Genomic DNA, 23,048 nt, shown 5'->3' on the forward strand with positions numbered 1-23,048 from the left:
TGAGATGCTATATGGGAGACCTTTTGTTTATGTCAATGACCTCTTCCTAGATCCAGAGGTTCAGACCCTCCAGTCTTATACCATGGCCATTGGGCAATTCCAACAGGATATACGCTTGTGGGGTATGAACCGGGACCAAAAAGATTCTAAAAAGTCACCACTATATGCTCCAGGAACTCGAGTCCTAATTAAAGTCTGGAAAGATGGGTCCCCAAAGGCTCAACTCCAGCCCACATGGAAGGGCCCCTGCCCTGTAATACTTTCTACCCCACAGCAGTCAAGGTACCAGGACATGACTCCTGGATTCACTACTCAAGAGTCAAGCCATGGAAGAAAACAGAAGAGGACACTCAATACACCTGTGAGCCCCTGAGAGATCTCAGATACCTATTCAGAACTACCAATGAGTGCCATTCTAATGAACACACCCAAAATCTGGCTTCTGGGGATAAGATTTCTCAGGATAACTCTAAGGAGCCAACAGAGCTTGACAGAGATTGTACTCCAAGACAGACAGGAGATAGATCTTCTGATCCCTGAACAAGGAGGGACTTGAGCTATCCTGGCCATGTGAATTTAAAATTGACCAATGTCCCTACTAGTCCTTGTTATGCTATATTGATGATGCTTATGATTATTCCATGTACTGTTAATTGTCTAACCTGTTTTGTCTCTGCCCAGGTCAACCAGCTACAACATGCAGTGCCAGTTCAACCAAGATATAAAACTACAGCTGACCACGGAAAATATCACACACCCTTGGACACCGCTATAAGGACTCTGAGGATTGAGACTAGCAAGAGGGGGAGGCCCAATACCCCTCACCGCCCCAGTTCAGCAGGAAGTAGCCAGAAAGACCTCGACGCCCCTATTCCCAAAGAACTGGGCCTCCCATCTCTTGAGGGGGGAATGTTAGGTAGGTAGAATAGGGAAAAGGAGTCCAAAATGGCAGTGGCTAAAAGACAAGGAAGGTCCGAAGACCAGAGTGAAGACTTCAGGCAGAACAAACAGAACAAACAGCACTCCTGGCTAAGCCCAATTTGCATAGGGCAGGCCTAGGTGGAGGAAAAACATATAAAAGGAGGAGCCAAAGCGCTTTCTCACGGACTCTCTCTCCCTCGTGCGTGCACTCTTTTCTTTCTCTCTCTCTCTCTCTCTCCCCTGCTATCTTCTAAATAAAATAGAGCTCTGACACTGAAAAAAAAAAAGATACTCAAAAAAATCAAGGAAGATGTGGAGAAAGTCAAGAAAATAATATGTGAAAAAGATGGAAATATTGATAACGAAACACAAAACCTGAAAAGAAACCAAAAAGCAATCCTGGAGCTTAAAAAGCACAGTAACTAAAATGAAAAATTAACTACAGGGACTCAAAAGCAGATTCAAACAGGCAAAAAAAAGAATCAGTGAATTTGAAGATAGCACCATGGGAATCATGGAATCTAAGGAACAGGAATAAAAGAGATTAAAGACAAGTGAACAGAACCTAAGGACCTGGGTGATACCATCAAACTTTAAAAAGAGAAAGACAAAGAATCTTGAAAGCAGAAAGAGAGAAGCAAATCATCACTTACAAGAGATCCTCAATAAAATATGAGCAGATGACTCATCAGAAACTCTGGAGGCCACCAGACAGTGATCGGATCTATCCAAAGTGTTAAAAGAAAAATACTATCAACCAAGAAAACTAAATGCAGCAAAACTGTCCTTCCAGAGAGAGAGAGAGAGAGAGAGAAAGAGAGAACTTAGTATTATTATAACATATTCTGTAAATGTACTCTTCATTTTCTATAGAATTTGAGAGACTAATATGCATTTAAAGGGAAAAATCTTAGTATGAAAGTTAGTATTATTATTATTTTGTTTATAACTCTAAATTTTGTTTTCTACATAATTTAAGAAATTAATGCATTTAAAAAATCATTTGCTTCTGAATATACAATGTATAAATATGTAACATTGTGACATTAACAATCAAAAGGTGTGGAAGTATAGCTATAAAGGAGCAGAGTTTTTTTTAATGTCAGTCAAGTTAAGTTGATACAAATTTAGAGTGCTATAACTTCAGATGGTAAATGTAACCCCTGCCAACCAGTCCATTCTAAAGGAGATCGGTCCTGGGTGTTCTTTGGAAGGAATGATGCTAAAGCTGAAACTCCAATACTTTGGCCACCTCATTCAAAGAGTTGACTCATTGGAAAAGATTCCGATGCTGGGAGGGATTGGGGGCAGGAGGAGAAGGGGACGACAGAGGGTGAGATGCCTGGCTGGCATCACCGACTCGATGGACGTGAGTTTGAGTGAACTCCGGGAGTAGGTGATGGACAGGGAGGCCTGGTGTGCTGCAATTCATGGGGTTGTAAAGAGTCGGACACAACTGAGCGACTGAACTGAACTGAACTGATGGTAACCGAAAAAATTTAAAAAGCTACACAAAACACACAAAGGGAAATGAAAAAAAAATTCAAACATTTCACAACAAAATACCAACTAAAACCAAAATAATACAGTAATGCAGGAACCGAGGAACCGAAGAGTTATAAAGTATACAGAAAACAAACAGCACAATGACAGAAGACCCTTCTTATTGATAACTACTTTAAATATAGATTAAAATCTCCATCAAAAGAAAGACTGGCAGAATTGATTAAAAAAAAAAAACAAAAAACACATGATCTAATTATATCCTGTCACCAAGAGACTCACTTTGAGATCCAAAGGCACAAACAGGCTGAAAGTGACAGAAAATGATAATCCATGCAAACAGTAACCAGAAAAGAATAGGGATGGCTATACTAAGATCAAAGTAAACATCAAACCAAAAAAACAGACAAAGAAGGATGTGTGTGTGTTAGTCACTCAGTCATGTCCAACTCTTTGCAACCCCAGAGACTGTAGTCCAGTAGGTTTCTCTGTCCATGGAATTCTCTAGGCAAGCATACTGGAGTGGGTAGCCCATTCCCTTCTTCCTGACCCAGGGATCAAACTTGGGTCTCCTGCATTGCAGGCAGATTCTTTACCATCTAAGCCACCAGGGAAACCCAACAAAGAAGGATGTCATATACTAATAAAATGTTTGCTACATCCAGAAGAAATGTTTACAAACATTCATACACCTAATGACAGACCATCAAAATACATGAAGCAAAAACTGACAAAACTGTCATAGATGGCATCTTCTTCCATCATAAGGCTGTTTTGCCTACATTGAATGCCCGCAGTTTAGTGTAGCAGTCATTGCTATATGTGAGATAGATCTTCTAGATAACTTGCTGCAGCTTCTATACCAGTACCTGCTGCTTCTCCATGCATTTATTTATATGTCATGGAGCTAGTTTCTTTCCATAAACCTTAATAACCAAACACAGCTAGCTTCAAACTTTTCACCCTCTCTTAGAAGACTTCATAGAATTCAAGACAATTACGGGCTTTTAGCTTAGGAGAATGTTATGACTGGTATGATACTCTATTCAAACCACTGAAACTTTCTCAGTGTCAGCAATAAGACTGTTTTGCTTTTTTATCATTCATATGTTCACTGGAGTAGCACTTTTAGTTTCCTTCAAGAACTTTTTCTTTGCATTTACAACTTGGCTAACTGGTGAAAGCACTTTATAGCTTTCAGCCCATCTCAGCTTTTGACATGCCTTCCTCACTAAGCTTAATCACTTCTAGCTTTGATTTAAAATGAGAGATGTAAAACCATTCCTTTCACTTGAAAACTTAAAAGACCATTGTAGGGTTATCAATTGGCCTAATTTCATTACTGTTGTGTCTCAGGACACAGGGAGGTCAAGCAGAGGGAGAGAGATGGGAAATAGTAGCTAGAGTAGTCAGAATACACACAACATTCATTAAGTTTGCCATCTTGTATTGGTACAATTTATACAAGTGTACTAATAATGAAAAAATCTGAAATATTGTGAGAATCACCAAAATATGACACAGAGACATGAAAGGAGCAAACGTTGCTGGAAAAATGGTGCCAACAGACTTGCTGGACATCAACTGCGACAAACCTTCAATTTATAAAAACTGCAATATATTCAAATTACAATAAAATGAGGTATGCTTGTGAGTGTCTTTGTTTCTCCCAATTACATCAGCTTTACAGTAAAATCAGGTAGTATAAGTCTACCAACTATGTCCTTGTTTATCAAAGGACTACTCTAAGTCCTTTATTTTCCATATAAATTTTAGAAACAACTCACCAATTTCTACCTAAAGAAGCCTATTGAGGTTTTGACTGGAACAGAGTCAAATCTATAAATCAGTCTGAGGAAAACTGTATCTTACCAAGAATCTTCTGATGCATGAAAACTGTGTACCTCTCCCTTTACTTAGGTGGCACAGTGGTAAACAATCCATCTGCCAATGCGGGAGATGCAAGAGATGTGGGTTCGATCCCTGGGTTGGGAAGATCCCCTGGAAAACATGGCAACCCACTCCAGCATTCTTACCTGGAGAATCCCACAGACAGAGGAACCTGGCAGGCCACACAGTCACAAGCTTGCAAATCGTCAGACACATGCATGCACTCAGCACTTTTTTAGTATAAAGGGTTTTCCTTTTTTGCAACTTTAGTCAGATTTATCCTTAAGCATTTCATTTCTTTGTATATTATTTTAAATGGTATTTTTAACTTCAATTTCAAGTTGTTCACTGGCATATATACAAATATACTGTATCTTGATATTGCTGAATGCTATAACCTCACTCAACTAACTTACACATCTAGTAGTTTTGTAGATTTCCTAGAATTCCCCTATCTACAAAAAAACCAATTTTATTTCTTCTTTTCCAACCTGGATGCATTTTCTTTTTCACGCCTTACTGGCTGGCTAGGCTGTATGATGTTAAACAGACATGATGCAAGAGGACAATCTTCTTCATTCCTAATCTCTGGGAGCAAGTACTCAGCCTTGTACCAAAATTAGTATGTTGGCTGCCAAGTTTTTTATAGATGCTCCTTATCAGGTTGAGGAAGTTTCTTTCTATTGCTAGTGTGCTTAAGGACTTTCATCAGAAATGGATTTTCCCAATTTTTCAAAATATCTATTGATTTCATATGAGATATATACATATATATATTTAGAGTCTGTTATAAAAAAGAAAAAGTTTGTTATGGTAATGGTGAACTACAGTAATTATTTTCAGATGTTAAATCAACCCTGCAGACCTAGGATAAATCCCACTAGGCCATGACATATTTATCCTTAAAATATACATAGATGTGACTTGCTAAATTTTTATTTATAATTTTTATGTATGTTCATAACTGGTTTGAGTATTAGGGTAATACTGGTCTCACAGAATGAAACCATTTTATGGATTGTTTGTAGAGACTGGATATTATTTCTTCCTTAAACAGTTTTGCAGATATCACCATGAAGATATCTGGAACGCATGTCACTGTGGGAGTTTTCATTACAAGTTCACAGGTATAGGGCTAAGCAATTATTTCCTCTTCATGAGTCTGGCAACTTTGCAGTCTTTCAAAAAAACTTTTTCATTTCATCTAAGTTGTCCAATTTATCACTATAAAGTTGTTTCTAATATTTCCTTATTATCCTTTGAAAGTCTGTAGTAATGTCACTTCTCATTCCTGATATTGATAATTGGTATATTCTCCATTTTTCATAATCAGTTTCCTACAGATATCAATTTTACTGTTCTTCTCTTTACATCAAGTTAACTTGCAGGTACACATTTCCAACAAAATTCTAAGCAGGCTGAGAAAGCAGGAATACCAGATTTTATCCTCTGTCATGGTACCACCTCACAGCAGCTAAGTGGTGCTTTTATACTGTCTGCAGTATTTTTAGACAAACAAAAGAGTAAACAGGTGATAAGAGTGAAGGCCAAATTTCAGAAATCATATCTTACACAGTACAAAAAACACAAAGATTTGAAAAACTTGGGTTCAAATCCCTATTGCTCACTTAACAGCAATGTGACCTTGAGGAACAAGCCACTCAAATGCTTAAGCACTCAATTAGTGTATTTGTAAAATGGAGAAACCTCCTTATCACGAAAAGTTGCAAGATTTAAATAACATAACCCTTATAGAGTGCTCTTCATAAAAACTATCTAATAATGTTAGCATCCCTCTGTCCACATCAATGAATTAATGGGCTGCTAATCACAGAAAAAAATTTAATGACCAAAAAAAGCAATTGTTAAATGCCTAAATTTCACACATCAAAAACACTAATTTTTAATTTACACATTAACTGTAGAATAAATTTAAAAACACTAAGAATTCAAACTACAAAATGACACAAAAATGAAAGGGAAGTCTTCCACCACACGGTGTCAGAGTTCCATAAGTGACTACTTTCAACCATTTGTGTTCAGTTTTGGTAGTTATCTCAATAATCCTAAATAAAACACGTTATACTCAACTCCGTGATTTTAGCATTAGCTAGGGACTCAGTGTGATGAAAGATAAGGAAATTAGCATCCTAAATTTGTTCCACATCTCAACTTTTATCAGCTCGCCCGACTCTTCACGACCCCATGGACTGCAGCCTACCATGCTCCTCTGCCCATGGGATTCCCCAGGCAAGAGTACTGGAGTGGGGTGCCATTGCCTTCTCCAGCTATAGAGCTACTTTCACATTATCATGGTTTGTGGTACTAATTTCTATCCTAAAAATTTGGAACTTCAACAATTTGTATGTGCCAATTCTAAACATCAAAACATCCATACATCTGCTTAGTCAATTATGCTTACGTGATCAATCCTTGTGAAAGAAAGTGAAAGTAGCTCAATTGTGTTCAATCCTTTGGGACTCCATGGACTATGTAGTCCATGGAATTCTCCAGGCCAGAATACTGGAGGAGGTAGCCTTTTTCTTTTCTCCAGGCGATCTTCCCAACCCAGAAACCCAGGTCTCCGGCATTGAAGGCAGATTCTTTACCAGCAGAACTACAAGGGAAGCCCAACAATACTGGAGTGGGTAGCCTATCCCTTCTCCAGGGAATCTTCCCAACCCAGGAATCAAACTGGGGTCTCCTGCACTGCAGGTGGATTCTTCACCAAACTATGAGGGAAGCCCTATCAATCCTTGTAGAATCAACTAATGTGACTGACCCCTAAGGAGAAGAAAATGTAATCCTATACCACTAAATCTGTTCAAATTGTCCAATAGATTCTCTCTTATTAATTTATTAATATTATTATTATTCATGCAGCATGTGGGATCTTAGTTCCCAGGTCAGGGACTGAACCAGTGTTCCCCACAATGGAAGGTGGATTCCCATCCAGTAGACTAATAGGAAGTCCTTCTTTTCTTACTCTTAATTGCTTGAAACTTATCAAAAATTGTGCTGGTTAATACAATAGTTGGACCATAATTTTCCTGTACAAATCTTTTCCTTCCTGTGTTTTCAATTCTTTTTTTAATTGATGAAGTTGACATATACTTTCACCTAATCATGATTCATCCAGGCTCTTAACCATGTCATTTCTTAAAATAAAACGAATATACTCTTAAAGGTAGTCTTCTCAGCATCTTCTGATTTTTCTATTTTAAATTAGACTGCTTGCTTTATAGTCTTGCTCTATAGTAGTCATCCTAAGATTGTTTTCTCTTGGGCTGTGTTCATAACTCACTAGAAGTTATCTCATGTTTCTTGATTTTTTTTTTTTTTTTTTTTTTTCATTTTCTGGAGCACAACCTCAAGAAAGTAACCAAGAATCTGTAAGAGATCAACTTCTTGCATCCTGATATTTTAATATATCTCTATTTCATGCATAATTATAAATTATGGTTTATAATTTGGCCAAGACTGTTAGATTAAAAATTCATCCAATCCCTATTCAACTCTGACTTTAAGAATATTACTCAAACATCCACTGTTATTGATGATCTCTTTGACACCAAACTGATTCAAAATCCTTCCTAGTAAAAGTGTCTTCTTCTAAAAAGAGTTCAGAATATATTCTTTACTCTCAGTGTTCTGAAATGTCAGAAGAACGTGTCTACATAGAGTCACCTTAAAATTCTTAACTGCCTGGTATGCAGTGGCCCCATAAATCAGAAATGTCATATTCTTCAGCTTTGAGACATTTTCTATCACCACTTGTTTCTGTTCTATTCTACTCTACCCTATTACTTTTATTTATTTATTTATTTTTGGCCACACCACACAGAATACAGGATCTTAGTTCCCTGATCAGGGATCAAACCTGTGTCCCCTGAAGTGGAAATGTGGAGTTTTAACCACTGCACCACCAGGGAAGGCCCTCTATCTACCATCATTTCTTCCAGTAATTTCTCTTTCATTTTCTCCTAACTTTCTCCAACTCCTTTAAATCATCAGCAATTTTTTTTTCTCATTTTCCACCTATCTTTTTGCAAAACACTGATAGATTTCAACTTCTTCCAGTTTCTATATTTACCTTTATGTTCAGTTTCAACAACACTTCTGCCTCCAAGAACTCTTTCCTATTTCTACTCCTTTTACAAAGCAATCATTACAAAATATCTCTCCTCCTTTCCCCATTGTTCCCTAACAGTACAAGAAATTTAATGGCTCCTAGAACATAGTAGACAATGTCTTTTATTAAGGACTATCCCAGTGAGAAAACCAAAATATATTTCGGTAATTGGCTGGCTTCTAGAGTTTAATTCTAATTAAGATACAGGGTAAAGTCTCTACCAAGAAAATAAAGTAATAAACCTAACAGATATACTGTATTCCTCCTGCTGTGGTTTTTGTAACTTACTTCTGTTGCTTTGAAATGGAAAAGTATTGCTGTAAGTGGAAGATGGGGGTAAACTCAATAAGGAGATATGGGAAAAACTAAATTACTAACTTTGTATTGTATTTCATTCTAAACTTTTAAAATCATATTTATAAGAAGTTCATGAAGGTAGAGTACCTTATTTGAATACTGAAACAGCAATTAGAACAGCCTGGCCTGGTCACAAAATGAACAGCAAAAACTAAAAACAGACCCAAACACTGGTATATTTTCATTTCCTGTATCACATATGACATTTTAAACCAATAAGTAAAGTATTTATTCTCAACAAGTAATAGTACAACTGGCTAGCCATTTGAGGGAGAAATGATGCCCTACTCCAAATTTGATATAAATTCCAGATTTATCAAAAATTTAATTTTTTAAGACCATTTATTAATCTAATTTTTTTTAAATCTTGAGGATAGAGAAAGACTTTCTACATAAGATTCCAAAAAACCAAAATCATAAAAAGAAGAGACTAGACTTAACCATGTCATCTCAGATTTTCCTTTGCCTAAGGGAGATGGAAAGAACTCCGAAGAAAATTAAAATGTAAATTACAAAATTACAACCTGGAAAAAATAAAGATCTTGGAAACATATGGGGAAAAAACAAAGCCACTCCAATAAAAGTTAGCAAACAATTTGAAAAAGCCATTTACAGTTTATGACATGTTCAATAAACCTATCACTATAGAAATGTAAATTTAAGATAAGACATCAGTTTCTGCCTATCAGTTTTAATATCTAACAAGAATATAGAACTGGCACTATCCAACTACTGGTAATTGTGTAGTTGGTACAATTGTAGCAACATTTAAAAATGTTTAAAAATCCTCATTGTCACAGCAATTCCACTTTTAATAGCCTATACTGAACATGAACGTTCATCACCATACTATTTGAAAACCCAGAAAAGCTAAATATCCAACCAAAAGAACTGTAATAATTCAAAGCTGCTGCTGCTGCTAAGTCGCTTCAGTCATGTCCGACTCTGTGCGACCCCACAGACGGCAGCCCACCAGGCTCCCCTGTCCCTGGGATTCTCCAGGCAAGAACACTGGAGTGGGTTGCCATTTCCTTCTCCAACGCATGAAACTGAAAAGTGAAAGTGAAGTCACTCAGTCGTTTCCGACTCTTAGGGACCCCATGGACTGCAGCCCACCAGGTTCCTGTGTCCAAGGGATTTTCCAGGCAAGAGTACTGGAGTGGGGTGCCATTGCCTTCTCCGAATACAAAGCTAATAAAACTAAAATTATAGAGCCGCAGTTAATACAGAAAGCAGAACATGATTTTATGATAAGAAAGTTCTAAAGTTACTATATATACAGAAGTTTCATTTCTATAAAAATATATATATGCACACATGTAGATGAACAGAAAATACTGGAAGAAGATATATATCAAAATATTAATCATCCAATCTGACTGAAGAAAGTACATGGCAAACAACAGCAAATGTAAACATAAACTGCCAAAAATGGAATATTAACCCTCTAATAAACTAAGGGTTTCCCTGGTGGCTCAAACACTAAAGAATCTACCAATAAACTAAGAAGCAAGAAACTCTCTAATTATATGGTGAAATTAGTCAATCTATTTAAACAAAATAAAAAGATATAGTAAAAAAGGAAAAAATGAAATTGAGAGAAGATTCGAATTTAACACAGAAGAGCTATCTTCAAGAGAAAATTTTAATTTTAAAAAAGCATATGAGTGCAGGTCTGTGTACATTACACATGCCATATACAAAGAGCATTTTAAGAATAATAAGAATTAAATTCCTATGAGATCACTGATTAAGAAGATTAAAGTAATTTATATCTGACACACATTTTCAAATAATCATACTATTTGAAAAAAAACTGTACTGTCTTAATTCTTAATTGATACTCACTGTACTCTAGTTTCTTTCTCTTCTTTTTCTCTTTCAATTGCTCTTCCTCCTCTTTGACTCCCTCTTCTTCTTCTTTTTGCTCCTCTCCCAAATTATCATAAAATACTGGATCACGATGAGCGCTCTTCTTCTGGAAATGCTTAGTTTTGGATCCCCCTTTAACAAGTACAACTTTTCTTTTCAAACAGGTGCAGCCAAACATGCAGTCTGGTCGGCGGCAGTGAGCAGGCTGGCGCTTCTCCAAAGCTAGACTTGAACATACGCACCCCAATCGACAGAAGTCATTGTTGCATGGAGGTGCTCGTTTCCTTATGATCGTATGGATGGGTTTAGTTTTGAGAGATGCCTAAAGTTAAGAGTAGACAATTATAAATCTACTAAATCATCCCCTAACAAGTTACAATCATATAGTGGTCTGCCGCCTTCTACTCTGAGCACTCAGTACAAACAGTAAGAGATTAGTGCAGATTCAGAAGACAAAGTAGGAATATAACCAGAAGTCTGAGCTATCTCCCATTCTAAAATACATAGCACAGATAAGAGAACAGATATTTTAATCAGTGTTAGCGTTGGTCACTCAGTCAGGTCCGACTCTTTGCAATTCCACGGACTGTACTCTGCCAGATTCCTCTGTCCATGGGATTCTCCAGGCAAGAATACTGGAGTAAACTGCCATTCCCTTCTCCAATATTGTAATTAATTATGAGCCAAAATATCAACAAGGATGAATTTATTCTCAATAGACATCACACATAATGCTATAGAGCAGGGGTTGACCAACTTAAGGCCCAGGGGCCAAATTCAGTCTGTTTCATAAGTAAAGTTTCACTGGAACACAGCCAGGTCCACTCATTTACATAACATCTATGGCATTACAATAGCAGAGTTGAGAAACTGCAACAGAGACTGTAAGGCCTACAAAGCCAAAAGTATTTACTATCTGCCCCTTTACAGAAACTGTTTACTGACCCTTGCTCTATGGTAATTAATAAAAAGAGTATAGAATAATACATGCATAACTGAAATCAGATTGATTATATTCTTTGTAGCCAAAGACAGAGAAGCTCTATACAGTCAGCAAAAACAAGACCGGGAGCTGACTATGGCTCAGATCATGAACTCCTTATCGCCAAATTCAGACTGAAATTGAAGAAAGTAGAGAAAACCACTGGACCATTCAGCTATGACCTAAATCAAACCCCTTATGACTATACAGTGGAAGTGAGAAACAGATTTAAGGGACTAGATCTGATAGAGTGCTTGATGAACTATGGACGGAGTTTTGTGACACTGTACAGAAGACAGGAATCAAGACCATCCCCAAGAAAAATGAAAAAAAGCAAAATGGCTCTCTGAGGAGGCCTTACAAATAGCTGTGAAAAGACAGGAAGCGAAAAGCAAAGGAGAAAAGTAAAGATACACCAATTTGAATGCAGAGTTCCAAAGAATACCAAGAAGAGATACGAAAGCCTTCCTCAGCAATCAATGCAAGAAATAGAGGAAAACAACAGAATGGGAAACACGAGAGATCCCTTCAAGAAAATTAGAGATACCAAGGGAACATTTCATGCAAAGATGGGCTCGATAAAGGACAGAAATGGTATGGATCAAAGAAGCAGAAGATATTAGGAAGAGGTGGCAAGAATGCACAGAAAAACTGTACAAAAAGAGCTTCACGACCAAGATAATAACGATGGTGTGATCACTCATCTAGAGCCAGACATTCTGGAATTTGAAGTCAAGTGGGCCTTAGAAAGCATCACTGTGAACAAAGCTAGTGGAGGTGATGGAATTCCAGTTGAGCTATTTCAAATCCTGGAAGATGATGCTGTGAAAGTGCTGCACTCAATATGCCAGCAAATTTGGAAAACTCAGCAGTGGCCACAGGACTGGAAAAGGTCAGTTTTCATTCCAATCCCAAAGAAAGGCAATGCCAAAGAATGTTCAAACTACCGCACAATTGCACTCATCTCACACGCTAGCAGAGTGATGCTCAAAATTCTCCAAGCCAGGCTTCAGCAATACGTGAACCGTGAACTTCCAGATGTTCAAGCTGGTTTTAGAAAAGGCAGAGGAACCAGAGATCAAACTGCCAACATCTGTTGGATCATCAAAAAAGCAAGAGAGTTCCAGAAAAACATCTATTTCTGCCTTATTGACTATGCCAAAGCCTTTGACTGTGTGGATCACAAGAAACTGTGGAAAATTCTGAAAGAGATAGGAATACCAAACCACCAGACCTGCCTCTTGAGAAACCTGTATGCAGGTCAGGAAGCAAGAGTTAGAACTGGACATGGAACAACAGACTGGCTCCAAATAGAAAAAGGGAGTATGTCAAGGCTGTATATTGTCCACCCTGCTTATTTAACTTATATGCAGAGTACATCATAAGAAACACTGGGCTAGAGAAAGCACAAGCTGGAATCAAGATTGCTGTGAGAAATATTAATAACCTCAGATATGCAGATGACACCACCCGTATGGCAGAAAGTAAAGAAGAACTAAAGAGCCTCTTGATGAAAGTGAAAAAGGAGAGTGAAAAAGCTGGCTTAAAGCTCAACATTCAGAAAACGAAGATCATGGTATCTGGTCCCATCACTTCATGGCAAATAGAGGGGGAAACAGTGGAAATGGTGGCTGACTTTATTTTTCTGGGCTCCAAAATCACTGCAGATGGTGATTGCAGCCATGAAATTAAAAGACGCTTACTCCTTGGAAGGACAGCTATGACCAACCAAGACAGCATATTAAAAAGCAGAGACATTACTTTGCCAACAAAGGTCCGTCTAGTCAAGGCTATGGTTTTTCCCATGGTCATGTATGGATGTGAGAGTTGGACTATGAAAAAAGTTGAGCACAGAAGAATTGATGCTTTTGAACTGTGTTGTTGGAGAAGACTCTAGAGAATCCCTTGGACTGCAAGGAGACCCAACCAGTCCATTCTGAAGGCGATCAGTCCTGAGTGATAAATTGGAAGGACTGATGTTGAAGCTGAAACTCCAATACTCTGGCCACCTATGCGAAGGGCTGACTCATTGGAAAAGACCCTGATCCTGGGAAAGATTGAGGGCAGGAGGAGAAGGGACAACAGAGGATGAGATGGTTGGATGGCATCACCGACTCAATGGACATGGGTTTGGGTGGACTCCGGGAGTTGGGGATGGACAGGGAAGCCTGGTGTGCTGCGGTTCATGGGGTCGCAAAGAGCTGGACACGACTGAGCGACTGAACTGAAAATGAAGTCTTTAGAAATGATTGATTATAAAAGATAAAATTTATATTTAGTCCCAATATCTGATGATCTTCAGCTCTAGAATTTAGTCACAGAATTTAAAATATGGAAGGTAAACTACAGAAATTTCATGACAGAAAACTTATCCACATGCTCCTGTATCATTTCACATGCACCAAGGCTTTAACATACCATTCACCTATGTTACCATAGGTGAATCATATGTTAAAGCCTTGGTGCATGTTACCATAGGTGAATCAACAATTAATGAAAATTTCTTAATATATAATTTTATAAAAGACAAAACCATTTTCTCTGTAGGTTGATAATTTGGGGCATTTTCTGGGATTTAATACCTTCTAAGCAGAGTTTTCAAAGCTGTTTTTAACAAGCCCAGTAAATGTACTTGCCCACATGCTGGAGAATGAAATTAAAAATGTTCAAAATAGTCAGCTGCCTTTATAAAGGAGAAGGACAATTCAAAAGCACGATTGTACCGTCTCCCTCTGCTGGTAGGAGGAATCTACACTTGATGTCTAGTTGATAAAGAACAAATGTGGAAGACGTTTCCTTAGCTGTCACTAAGGTAACTAAACACCCCATCCTCCTGCCAAAAAGCCCCATTCTCATTTGTTCTAACGACCTAATTCTTTCTCGACAAGACTAATATGCTTTTGGAAAACAAAAGGTACCTACTTGAGCCGTAAGCAGAGTTGTTAAGGATACATCTGCTCGCTCTTCAGTGATATAGGTCCTTGGTTTTCCTTCCCAAAGTGCACAGTCTTCCAAATCCATTAGCTTCACTTGAGATTTAGACAAGCCTGGAGGGCGAGATCCCTGTTGTTGTTGCTGCTGCTGCTGCTGCTGGTGTGCCTGCCGCAAACTAATTTGCTTTGGAAATGTATTTTCATCTAAAGTTGGCACAATCAAGTTATTCACCCGGTTTTCTGAGGTGGTGCTTGAACAATTCTTGGTAATCTTATCTCCTGGAATCATATGAGTGTGTTTCTGCTTTGGTGAAACAGGGTATGGTAAAATGGATTTATAAGATGATTTCGTTCGGCCACTGAAAGTTGCCTGTTTGTTTTGAGACTTTGCCTTTCGAGAGACAGAGGGTACAGAATGAGGTTTCAAAGAGTAAGAGGTAGAAGGGGAAATGGTAGACTGCTTCTTCAGCACACTATCAAGTGTTCGAACATAGCTGGTACTCTTGGTGGGAAGCTGGTATACCACAGGCGACGTGGGAGCATTAGAAGAGAAACCCATGCTTGTTTCCATCAGCTTGCCTTCATTTTCCAAGTATTCATCCAGCTTATCACTGCAGAAAGCAGAACGGTTTTTCAACGGACCTTCAGAATTTCCACCTAGAAATAAAGATAAACAGATACTTAAAGAAATGTAAGACAGATATTTATGTCTCTAGAAAAATACACTTAAAAAGGCCAGGAGCATTCATTTATAAGCTACCAGATCTTCCAAACTGTCCCTCCTCAAAAGGGAAAAAGTTAAGGGCACAAAAACAGTAGTATAAAATTTAGTTTTTAAGGAACAAGAAAAAGCAAGTTTAACAGAGACAAGCATTACACTATTATAATACTGTACAAAGATTAAAAGAGGAGAAAAATTATATTGAATAAACAATAAATTTATCTAGTTAGAGTGTAACTGCAAACAATTGCAGTTTAAAAGGAAAAGCACTAAGAAAGGAGACCAACAGACACACAATCAAAATTTAGATTTCAGATTGAATTTAGAAGTTTATTTTGAAGTACTATAACATTATTGGAAATCACTATACAGCTCTGAAGTATACAGTTCTGAAATAATGCTTGACGATGATGCTTTTTATAACTGTAGGAACAGAAAGGAAGTGCAGTTTGAAAAGGCTGCAAGAATTATTTAAGTCTGACATGGTTAGGGACTGAAACCCAGGATAGGGACTACAAGACACAGAAAATGAACAAAAAAAGGCAAGATAATTATTTTCAGTTTATTTTAAAGCATCGAAAAGAAGAGATAAAGAAAAACAACCAAGGTTTACTTTTAACAAGAGTCTTTGGCCACATGTTTCAGAATGTATTTTTAAATTTTTAAAAAGCTGACTACCTTCATTCCTAGATGCAGAAGCACTATGAAACTTTCCCCTCCATCCCTTGATCTTGGTGAAATCATTGGTCTTCCCTGTCCTAGAAACAAAGGGAAATCCAGCATCTATAAAAGTAAAAGTAAAAGAGACGATCAAAATTCAAGGAAGCCAATATTTAATATCTAATTAATTACTAACATTTCATCTAAAATGTATAAATCATAGTTAAGACTCACCACTAGATAAAGGATTTAATTAGAGTATCCTAAATGTCTCTAACAATGGTAGCATTTTATTTTTATCACAAACTTGTCTGAGTTTACAAATACTGTGCACTCACCAGGAGAGGCAGGGTTGGCTCCGGTAAGGTTCCAGAATGGAAAGCTAGTGGCTGGAGCCAAAGGTAGCTGTACTCCCAAGTACTTAAGATCAATGCTCATTGTTGGATCCACTGAATTCAATTTTAAGCCCACTACAAAAAAAAAAGAATCATATTGGGTATTTTTTTTCTTTTCATATTGGGTATTTTTTAATCTCTGGTTGGGGTGGAGGGGGGAGGGAGGGGTATAATAAAGAATAAGTGGAGACCAGAAATGATGAAATAAAAGTTGAAAGTGGCAGACAGACTTTAAGATGGCCTCATGATCCTCACTTCCTGGGTATTATATATTTACAAAATCCTCCCCTTTCTATCTTGAACGTTGGTGGGCCCTGTGACTTGCTTCTAACCAGTGGCAAAAGGGATAGGATGTACATGATTATGTATGTATATGTGATAATCTAAGAGTGAGTGTTATCATCCATCCTGCTAGAGCTGCAAGGATAAAAATTCTGCCAACAACCTGGGGGAAACTGGAAGCAGATCCCTCCCCAGTCAAACCTTTGATGAGGAGACAAGACTCACATCTTGAGTGCAATCCTGTGATACCTTAAAAGGAGGACCCAGTTAAGCTATGGCCTAACACCCGACCCACTGAACCCTGAGACAGTAAATGTGTTGTTTTAAGGTACTAGGTTTGTAGCAATCTGTTAAGCAGCAATAGATAACTAATACATAAACAGAGCAGACTTCAGACCTTTTGTACTTTAATACTTTATACCCCAGAGATTTTCTAGGACCTTTAATACAAACATACAATAGTCTGAGCGTCTGGCCTGGTGAAGGCTAGTAATTCTTTAGTTATTATTAAGATATTTATAGTTAATGGAGCCTATAAATATTATGGCTTATCTGTAGGTACTGGGAAAGCATATATTTTACCTATCTTTCTACCTTTTTTTCTCTAACATTTTACATCAAAGATTTGTCTATGTTGACGGGTTTATCTCTACATGATTTATTTTCACTGTTGTACACTATTCCAGATTATGAATGAATGTCATTTATTCACCATTCTCCTCTTGATGAGAATTAAGCTGTTTCCTATTTTAAACTATTACAAAAAATACTGCAGGGTAATTGTACATCTTGTACAAAAAAGTCTATCACAAATATGAACATGTATGAAAGCTTCTCTAGTGTATTTAGCTTTTCCTTATGGCATTTACCCAAGAGTGGAATTGCTGTATAATGGGATATGTTCATCTTTAATTTACTGGTTTCTGTTTGACATACATGTGGCTGCCCAAAATATTCCGAGAACCTTTCCAAAAGCTATTACTTTTCCACATTATAACCCCCACCTCTTCAACAGAGAGGTGTTAAAACACAGATGTAGCCATAAAAGGCTCCAATCTAGAAGAGAGGACCATAAGCAAAGGAATACTATGCAGAATTGTGTTAATGAAGTTGATACTATTTGGCCAAGTTAAGGACTTTTTAGAGGTAAAAATAATCAATGTCCTAGCTGTAGTATACTGTGTTCAGTGTACTATGTTGAAAATGGTAGTAACTGTTCAATGTTGTGAGACTGTTTGTATAGGCTCTTAAGTTCAGTTCCGTTCAGTTCAGTTGCTCAGTCGTGTCCGACTCTTTGCGACCCCATGAGTCGCAGCACGCCAGGTCTCCCTGTCCATCACCAACTCCCAGAGTCCACTCAGACTCACGTCCATCAAGTCAGTGATGCCATCCAGCCATCTCATCCTCTGTCGTCCCCTTCTCCTCTTGCCCCTAATCCCTCCCAGCATCAGAGTCTTTTCCAGTGAGTCAACTCTTCACATGAGGTGACCAAAGTACTGGAGTTTCAGCTTTAGCATCATTCCTTCCAAAGAAATCCCAGGACTGATCTCCTTTAGAATGGACTGGTTGGATCTCCTTGCAGTCCAAGGGACTCTCAAGAGTCTTCTCCAACACCACAGTTCAAAAGCATCAATTCTTCGGCGCTCAGCTTTCTTCACAGTCCAACTCTCACATTCATACATGACCACTGGAAAAACCATAGCCTTGACTAGATGGACCTTTGTTGGCAAAGTAATGTCTCTGCTTTCCAATATGCTATCTAGGTTGGTCATAACTTTTCTTCCAAGGAGTGTCTTTTAATATCATGGCTGCAGTCTCAGGGAATATAATTTGGACATTTTTCCTTTTTTTTTTTTTGGACATTTTTCCTGACTGCATAGTCCTAGAGTCTGTTTTTCTGCCTTTCAGGAGATTCTCTCTGTAAATCATCTAATATCCTTTAATAAATTTATATTCTATTGCACCTGCAGAGTGAGTGGATTCTGATGTTTGCAATTCAGAATTCTAACTGATACACCTAGTTATTCTGAATCTTTCTTATTTAATGGGAAATAAGAAAACTAATTACATAACAAACTGGAATAAACATGAGGCTGCTTATGGCTAGAGGCAACCAGTTACAGTTATTAATTTCCCGTGGTCTTGTCTGGCCACTCTGAGGTCAAGTGTTTCAAGAGCATACCTGTCACACAATCATGGATAACCACATGCAATACTGCACTAGTTGGGAAGTTGTTCACTAGACTGCCAATTAACTCTCCATTTATACTCTCTCCAATAGTGTTAAGAGTCATTGCTGACCCACATCTTCATCAACATTTTATATCACTGGACTTTTAAAACTGTCCTCATCTTATTGGTATAAATCTATATCCTATTGTTCTTAAATTTGAATTTTTTCTGTTACTAGTGACAAATTTCTAATCTGGATTTCCTTGTTTGTACAATTACTGGCTTCATATTACTGAGCAGGAAAGCATTTAACCTAAATTTGAACAAAACTGAAATAAGAAATTCAAGGCATCAACTATCATGGTATTAACTACTAGAAGTCACAGGTACAGGTTTCCAATAAAAAGCTTACATAGTACTCGTTTCCTGCAAGGTGAAGACACTGGTCAGGTTATAAGCTTCAAGTTCTCTTAAGGTTGATTTGTATATACTCCACATAAAACTTAATAAACAAAGATGGCAATTTGGTTTTAGTTTATAATTCTAGTTCTTTAAAATAAGTATCATTTTATCATGCTTATTTTATTGAATCACATAATGTGATTAAAATGAACATCAATGAAGTATTTTCCTCATGTTTCAATCAACTAGGGAGAAAAACGTGTGCGTGTGTGCTGCCACTGTCAGTTGGGTCCGACTCTCTGCGGCCCTGTGGACTGTAGTCTACCACACTGCTCTGTCCATGGGATTCTCCAGGCAAAAATACTGGAGTGGACTGCCATGCCCGCCTTCAGGGGATCCTCCCAAACCAGGGATCAAACCCGTGTCTCTTACGTCTCCTGCTTTGGCAGGCAGGTTAATATGGGTCAAAAAACTGTTCTCTAATCCTGACTTTGGGCTAAATTTCTCTTAGCTTCTGCTTTCTCATCAGTGAAGTATCAATCTACTGCACTGGGTTTTATGTTTTAAGAATTAACTGTACCTTCTCTTTCAAATGCTCTGCAATACAGATGAGGACAGAGATCAAAGACATTTCCCAGACCTCATGGAGCTTTTGTGTTGTTTTTCCCAACTGACTCATTAGTAGTTACAATAGGGTAAATAAAGTCCTGTGAGAGGCAAATGGAACGATACTTGAAAAGCCCAAGGCAACCTGGTAAAACTGTACAGAGAGTGTAATTCTTAAATTAGAATAAGTAAGAATTAACTAGGAAAGGTGGGGAGGGAGAGCAGAGTGGAACCAGAGTGGAGCAGAATGCAAAATATTGCAGAAATTCAAGTCACACTGAATCCTAAACAAAGGATAAAATCAGATACTGTAGTGCTTTGAAAAGAGAAACATATTATTATTACAGACAAAAACTACTTGAGCCTACAGAGAAAACAGAAAGAAAGGAATTAAGTTGTTAAAAATGTATCCACACAGCCAAATAGGTAGGCAGACATGCAAAATCTAGACCAGGACAATCAAATTTACAGACTGTTTTCCCTACATATCTTCTTGTCTGGATTTGCTAATATTTTGAACTGCCATCTTCCCCCAAAAGGTGTATCAAATGATCCTAAAAATATCAACTGCTGCTACCGCTAAGTCACTTCAGTAGTGTCCGACTCTGTGCGACCCCACAGACGGCAGCCCACCAGGCTCCGCCGTCCCTGGGATTCTCCAGGCAAGAATAGTGGAGTGGGTTGCCATTTCCTTCTCCAATGCATGAAAGTGAAAAGTGAAAGTGAAGTCGCTCAGTCGTGTCCAACTCTTAGCAACCCCATGGACTGCAGCCTACCAGGCTCCTCCATCCATGGGATTTTCCAGGCAAGAGTACTGGAGTGGGGTGCCATTGCCTTCTCCAAAAAATATCAACAAAAAGATCAAATTTCTTTTAAATATACTTATTTTGTTAAAGCCTTAACAGTAGACAGGTCAATGGCACATGGACACTACTCAAAGTAATTCCCAACTTAGCTTACCTACACATCTTGAAATGTTTGTCCTTAGAGAAAATCCTTCCCCAAGAAACAAATACTTGAGACCCAGACTTTCAGTTTCAGTTCAGTCACTCAGTTGTGTCCGACTCTTCGCAACCCCATGGACTACAGCACGACAGGCTTCCCTGTCCAGCACCACCTCACAGAGCTTACTCAAACTCATGTGCATCCAGTAGGTGATACCATCCCATCATTTCATCCTCTCTTGTCCCCTTCTCCCACCTTCAATCTTTCCCAGTATCAGGGTCTCTTCAAATGAGTCAGTTCTTCGCATCAAGTGGCCAAAGGATTGGAGCTTCAGCATCAGTCCTTCCAATGAATATATATTCAGGACTGATTTCCTTTAAGATGGACTGGTTGGATCTCCTTGCAGTCCAAGGGACTCTCACAGAGTCTTCTCAAACACCACAGTTCAAAAGCATCAATTCTTTGGCACTCAGCTTTCTTTATAGTCCATCCCTCACAACCACACATGACTACTGGAAAAACCACAGCTTTTGACTAGACAGACTTCTGTCGGCAAAGTAATGTCTCTGTTTTTTAATATGCTGTCTAGGTTGGTCATAGCTTTCTTCCAAGGTGCAAGTGTCTTTTGATTTCATGGCTGCAGACACCATCTGCAGTGAGTGATTTTGGAGCCCCCAAAAATAAAGTCTCTCACTGTTTCCATTGTTTCCCCATCTACTTGCCATGTTTCCCCATCTATTTGCCATGAAGACTTATTTCCCCATGTTTCTCCATCTATTTGCCATGAAGACTTATTTGCCATAAGACCCAGACTTAGTTGGTTCCATATGAATGAGAGTAACTTCAGCTGGCAAAAATAAGTTAAATAATTCTAAGCATATCCCCCTAAAAGCATATGATGCTTTGCACATGATGGTTTAAATCATACCCCTAAAAGCTTCTGCCTTTTCATCATATTAGGAGCAACTTCTTAAGAATACATTATATCACCATTAAAAAAAAGACTCATAAAGAAACAAACAAAAACAGATAACCCTCTAGGTTCAAGGCAGAATCACCTAAGACGATAAACTGTAGCAAAAAAAAAAAAAAAAAAAAGTGCACATCTAGCTAAATGCACTTAAATAGGAGATATCCACAAAAATACACTCCAAAGAAAAACCTGTATAACTACTGAACATAGAACAGAAAAGTAGATATAGATATATAAAAGAAAAACTCTACCTAACCACTGATTTAACACTACATTCAGAGATTTTTTTAAGTAACTAAAAAGAAAGAGAGTACCCTGAGAATACTGTCATTTAAGGAATTTAACATTAAAACTGACAGGAGTTCATACTGATATAAAAGACTGAATGAAAATGAGGGAGAAAGAAATCTCTGGCTGCAGAAAAATTCCAAGTAATTTATGCAAATACTCCATCCTCAAGAAAGAGAAGCATACCGTACCACTCATTAAGTGTGGACTACACAGTGACTTCCTTCCAAAGAGTACAGCATAAAAATGTCAGTGACAAATTATGCTGATAATATTTATCCTTGATATGGTAAGATGAGAATGGCACTTTACCTTTGTAGTCTTCTTCCTATAAACATATGGTCTCAGGTGAACCATGAGAAAAATATCAAACAAATCTCAACTGAGGGTCATTCTACAAAATACCTGACCAGTATTCCTCAAAACTGTCAAAATAATTAAAAACAAAACAGTCTGAGAAACCATCCCAGCCAACATGATCCTAAGGAGACATGACTACTAGATGCAGTACTACGACATTTTCCTAGGTGATACCTTGAAACATAAAAAACTAACTAAGGAAATCTGAATGAAGTATGCACTTTAGTAAATAATAGTATATCAGTACGTTCTCTAATTGTAACAAATGTATTGTGCTAAAGTTAGATGTTAACTACAGGGGAAACTGGATGTTGAGTATATGGGAACTCTGTACTATGATTCCACTATTTCTGCAAATCTAATACTTACCTAAAATAAAACATGAATGTAACAACTGACATAGAATTAATTTACTTGGTAGCAATGAAGTAGAAAACGCTTTTATAACAATACCTTTAAAAATCAAAAAATTGTAATTTCAGGATGATGGGCTTAGAAAATAAACCAATTTGGAAGCAGCAAAGAAAAGTATGGAAGACAAAACTATCACACTGTGGAAAACAAAACTATCACACTGTGGAAAACAAAATTAAGAATCTTATTTTAGCAACAAAACTATAAACAACAACAATAAAAACATTTTCTCAGGCTTAA

General features: G+C 37.7%; 1 protein-coding gene across 13 annotated transcripts in view; it reads right to left on the reverse strand.

Annotated features, from left to right (window-relative positions):
* Window positions 1-23,048, reverse strand: part of MGA (MAX dimerization protein MGA) — a 146,006-nt gene that overhangs the window by 42,800 nt on the left and 80,158 nt on the right. For all 13 annotated transcript variants that reach the window (XM_044925187.2, XM_044925185.2, XM_044925189.2 and 10 more), the window contains exons 6-9: window positions 16,310-16,441; window positions 15,990-16,094; window positions 14,580-15,247; window positions 10,652-10,997 (exon numbers count right to left, since the gene is read on the reverse strand). In XM_044925187.2, coding sequence (XP_044781122.1) covers window positions 10,652-10,997; window positions 14,580-15,247; window positions 15,990-16,094; window positions 16,310-16,441 — 1,251 coding nt within the window. The remainder of the gene's footprint in view (window positions 1-10,651; window positions 10,998-14,579; window positions 15,248-15,989; window positions 16,095-16,309; window positions 16,442-23,048) is intronic.

The sequence above is a fragment of the Bubalus bubalis genome, chromosome 11 (assembly GCF_019923935.1).
Source record: "Bubalus bubalis isolate 160015118507 breed Murrah chromosome 11, NDDB_SH_1, whole genome shotgun sequence".
Taxonomy (NCBI): domain Eukaryota; kingdom Metazoa; phylum Chordata; class Mammalia; order Artiodactyla; family Bovidae; genus Bubalus; species Bubalus bubalis.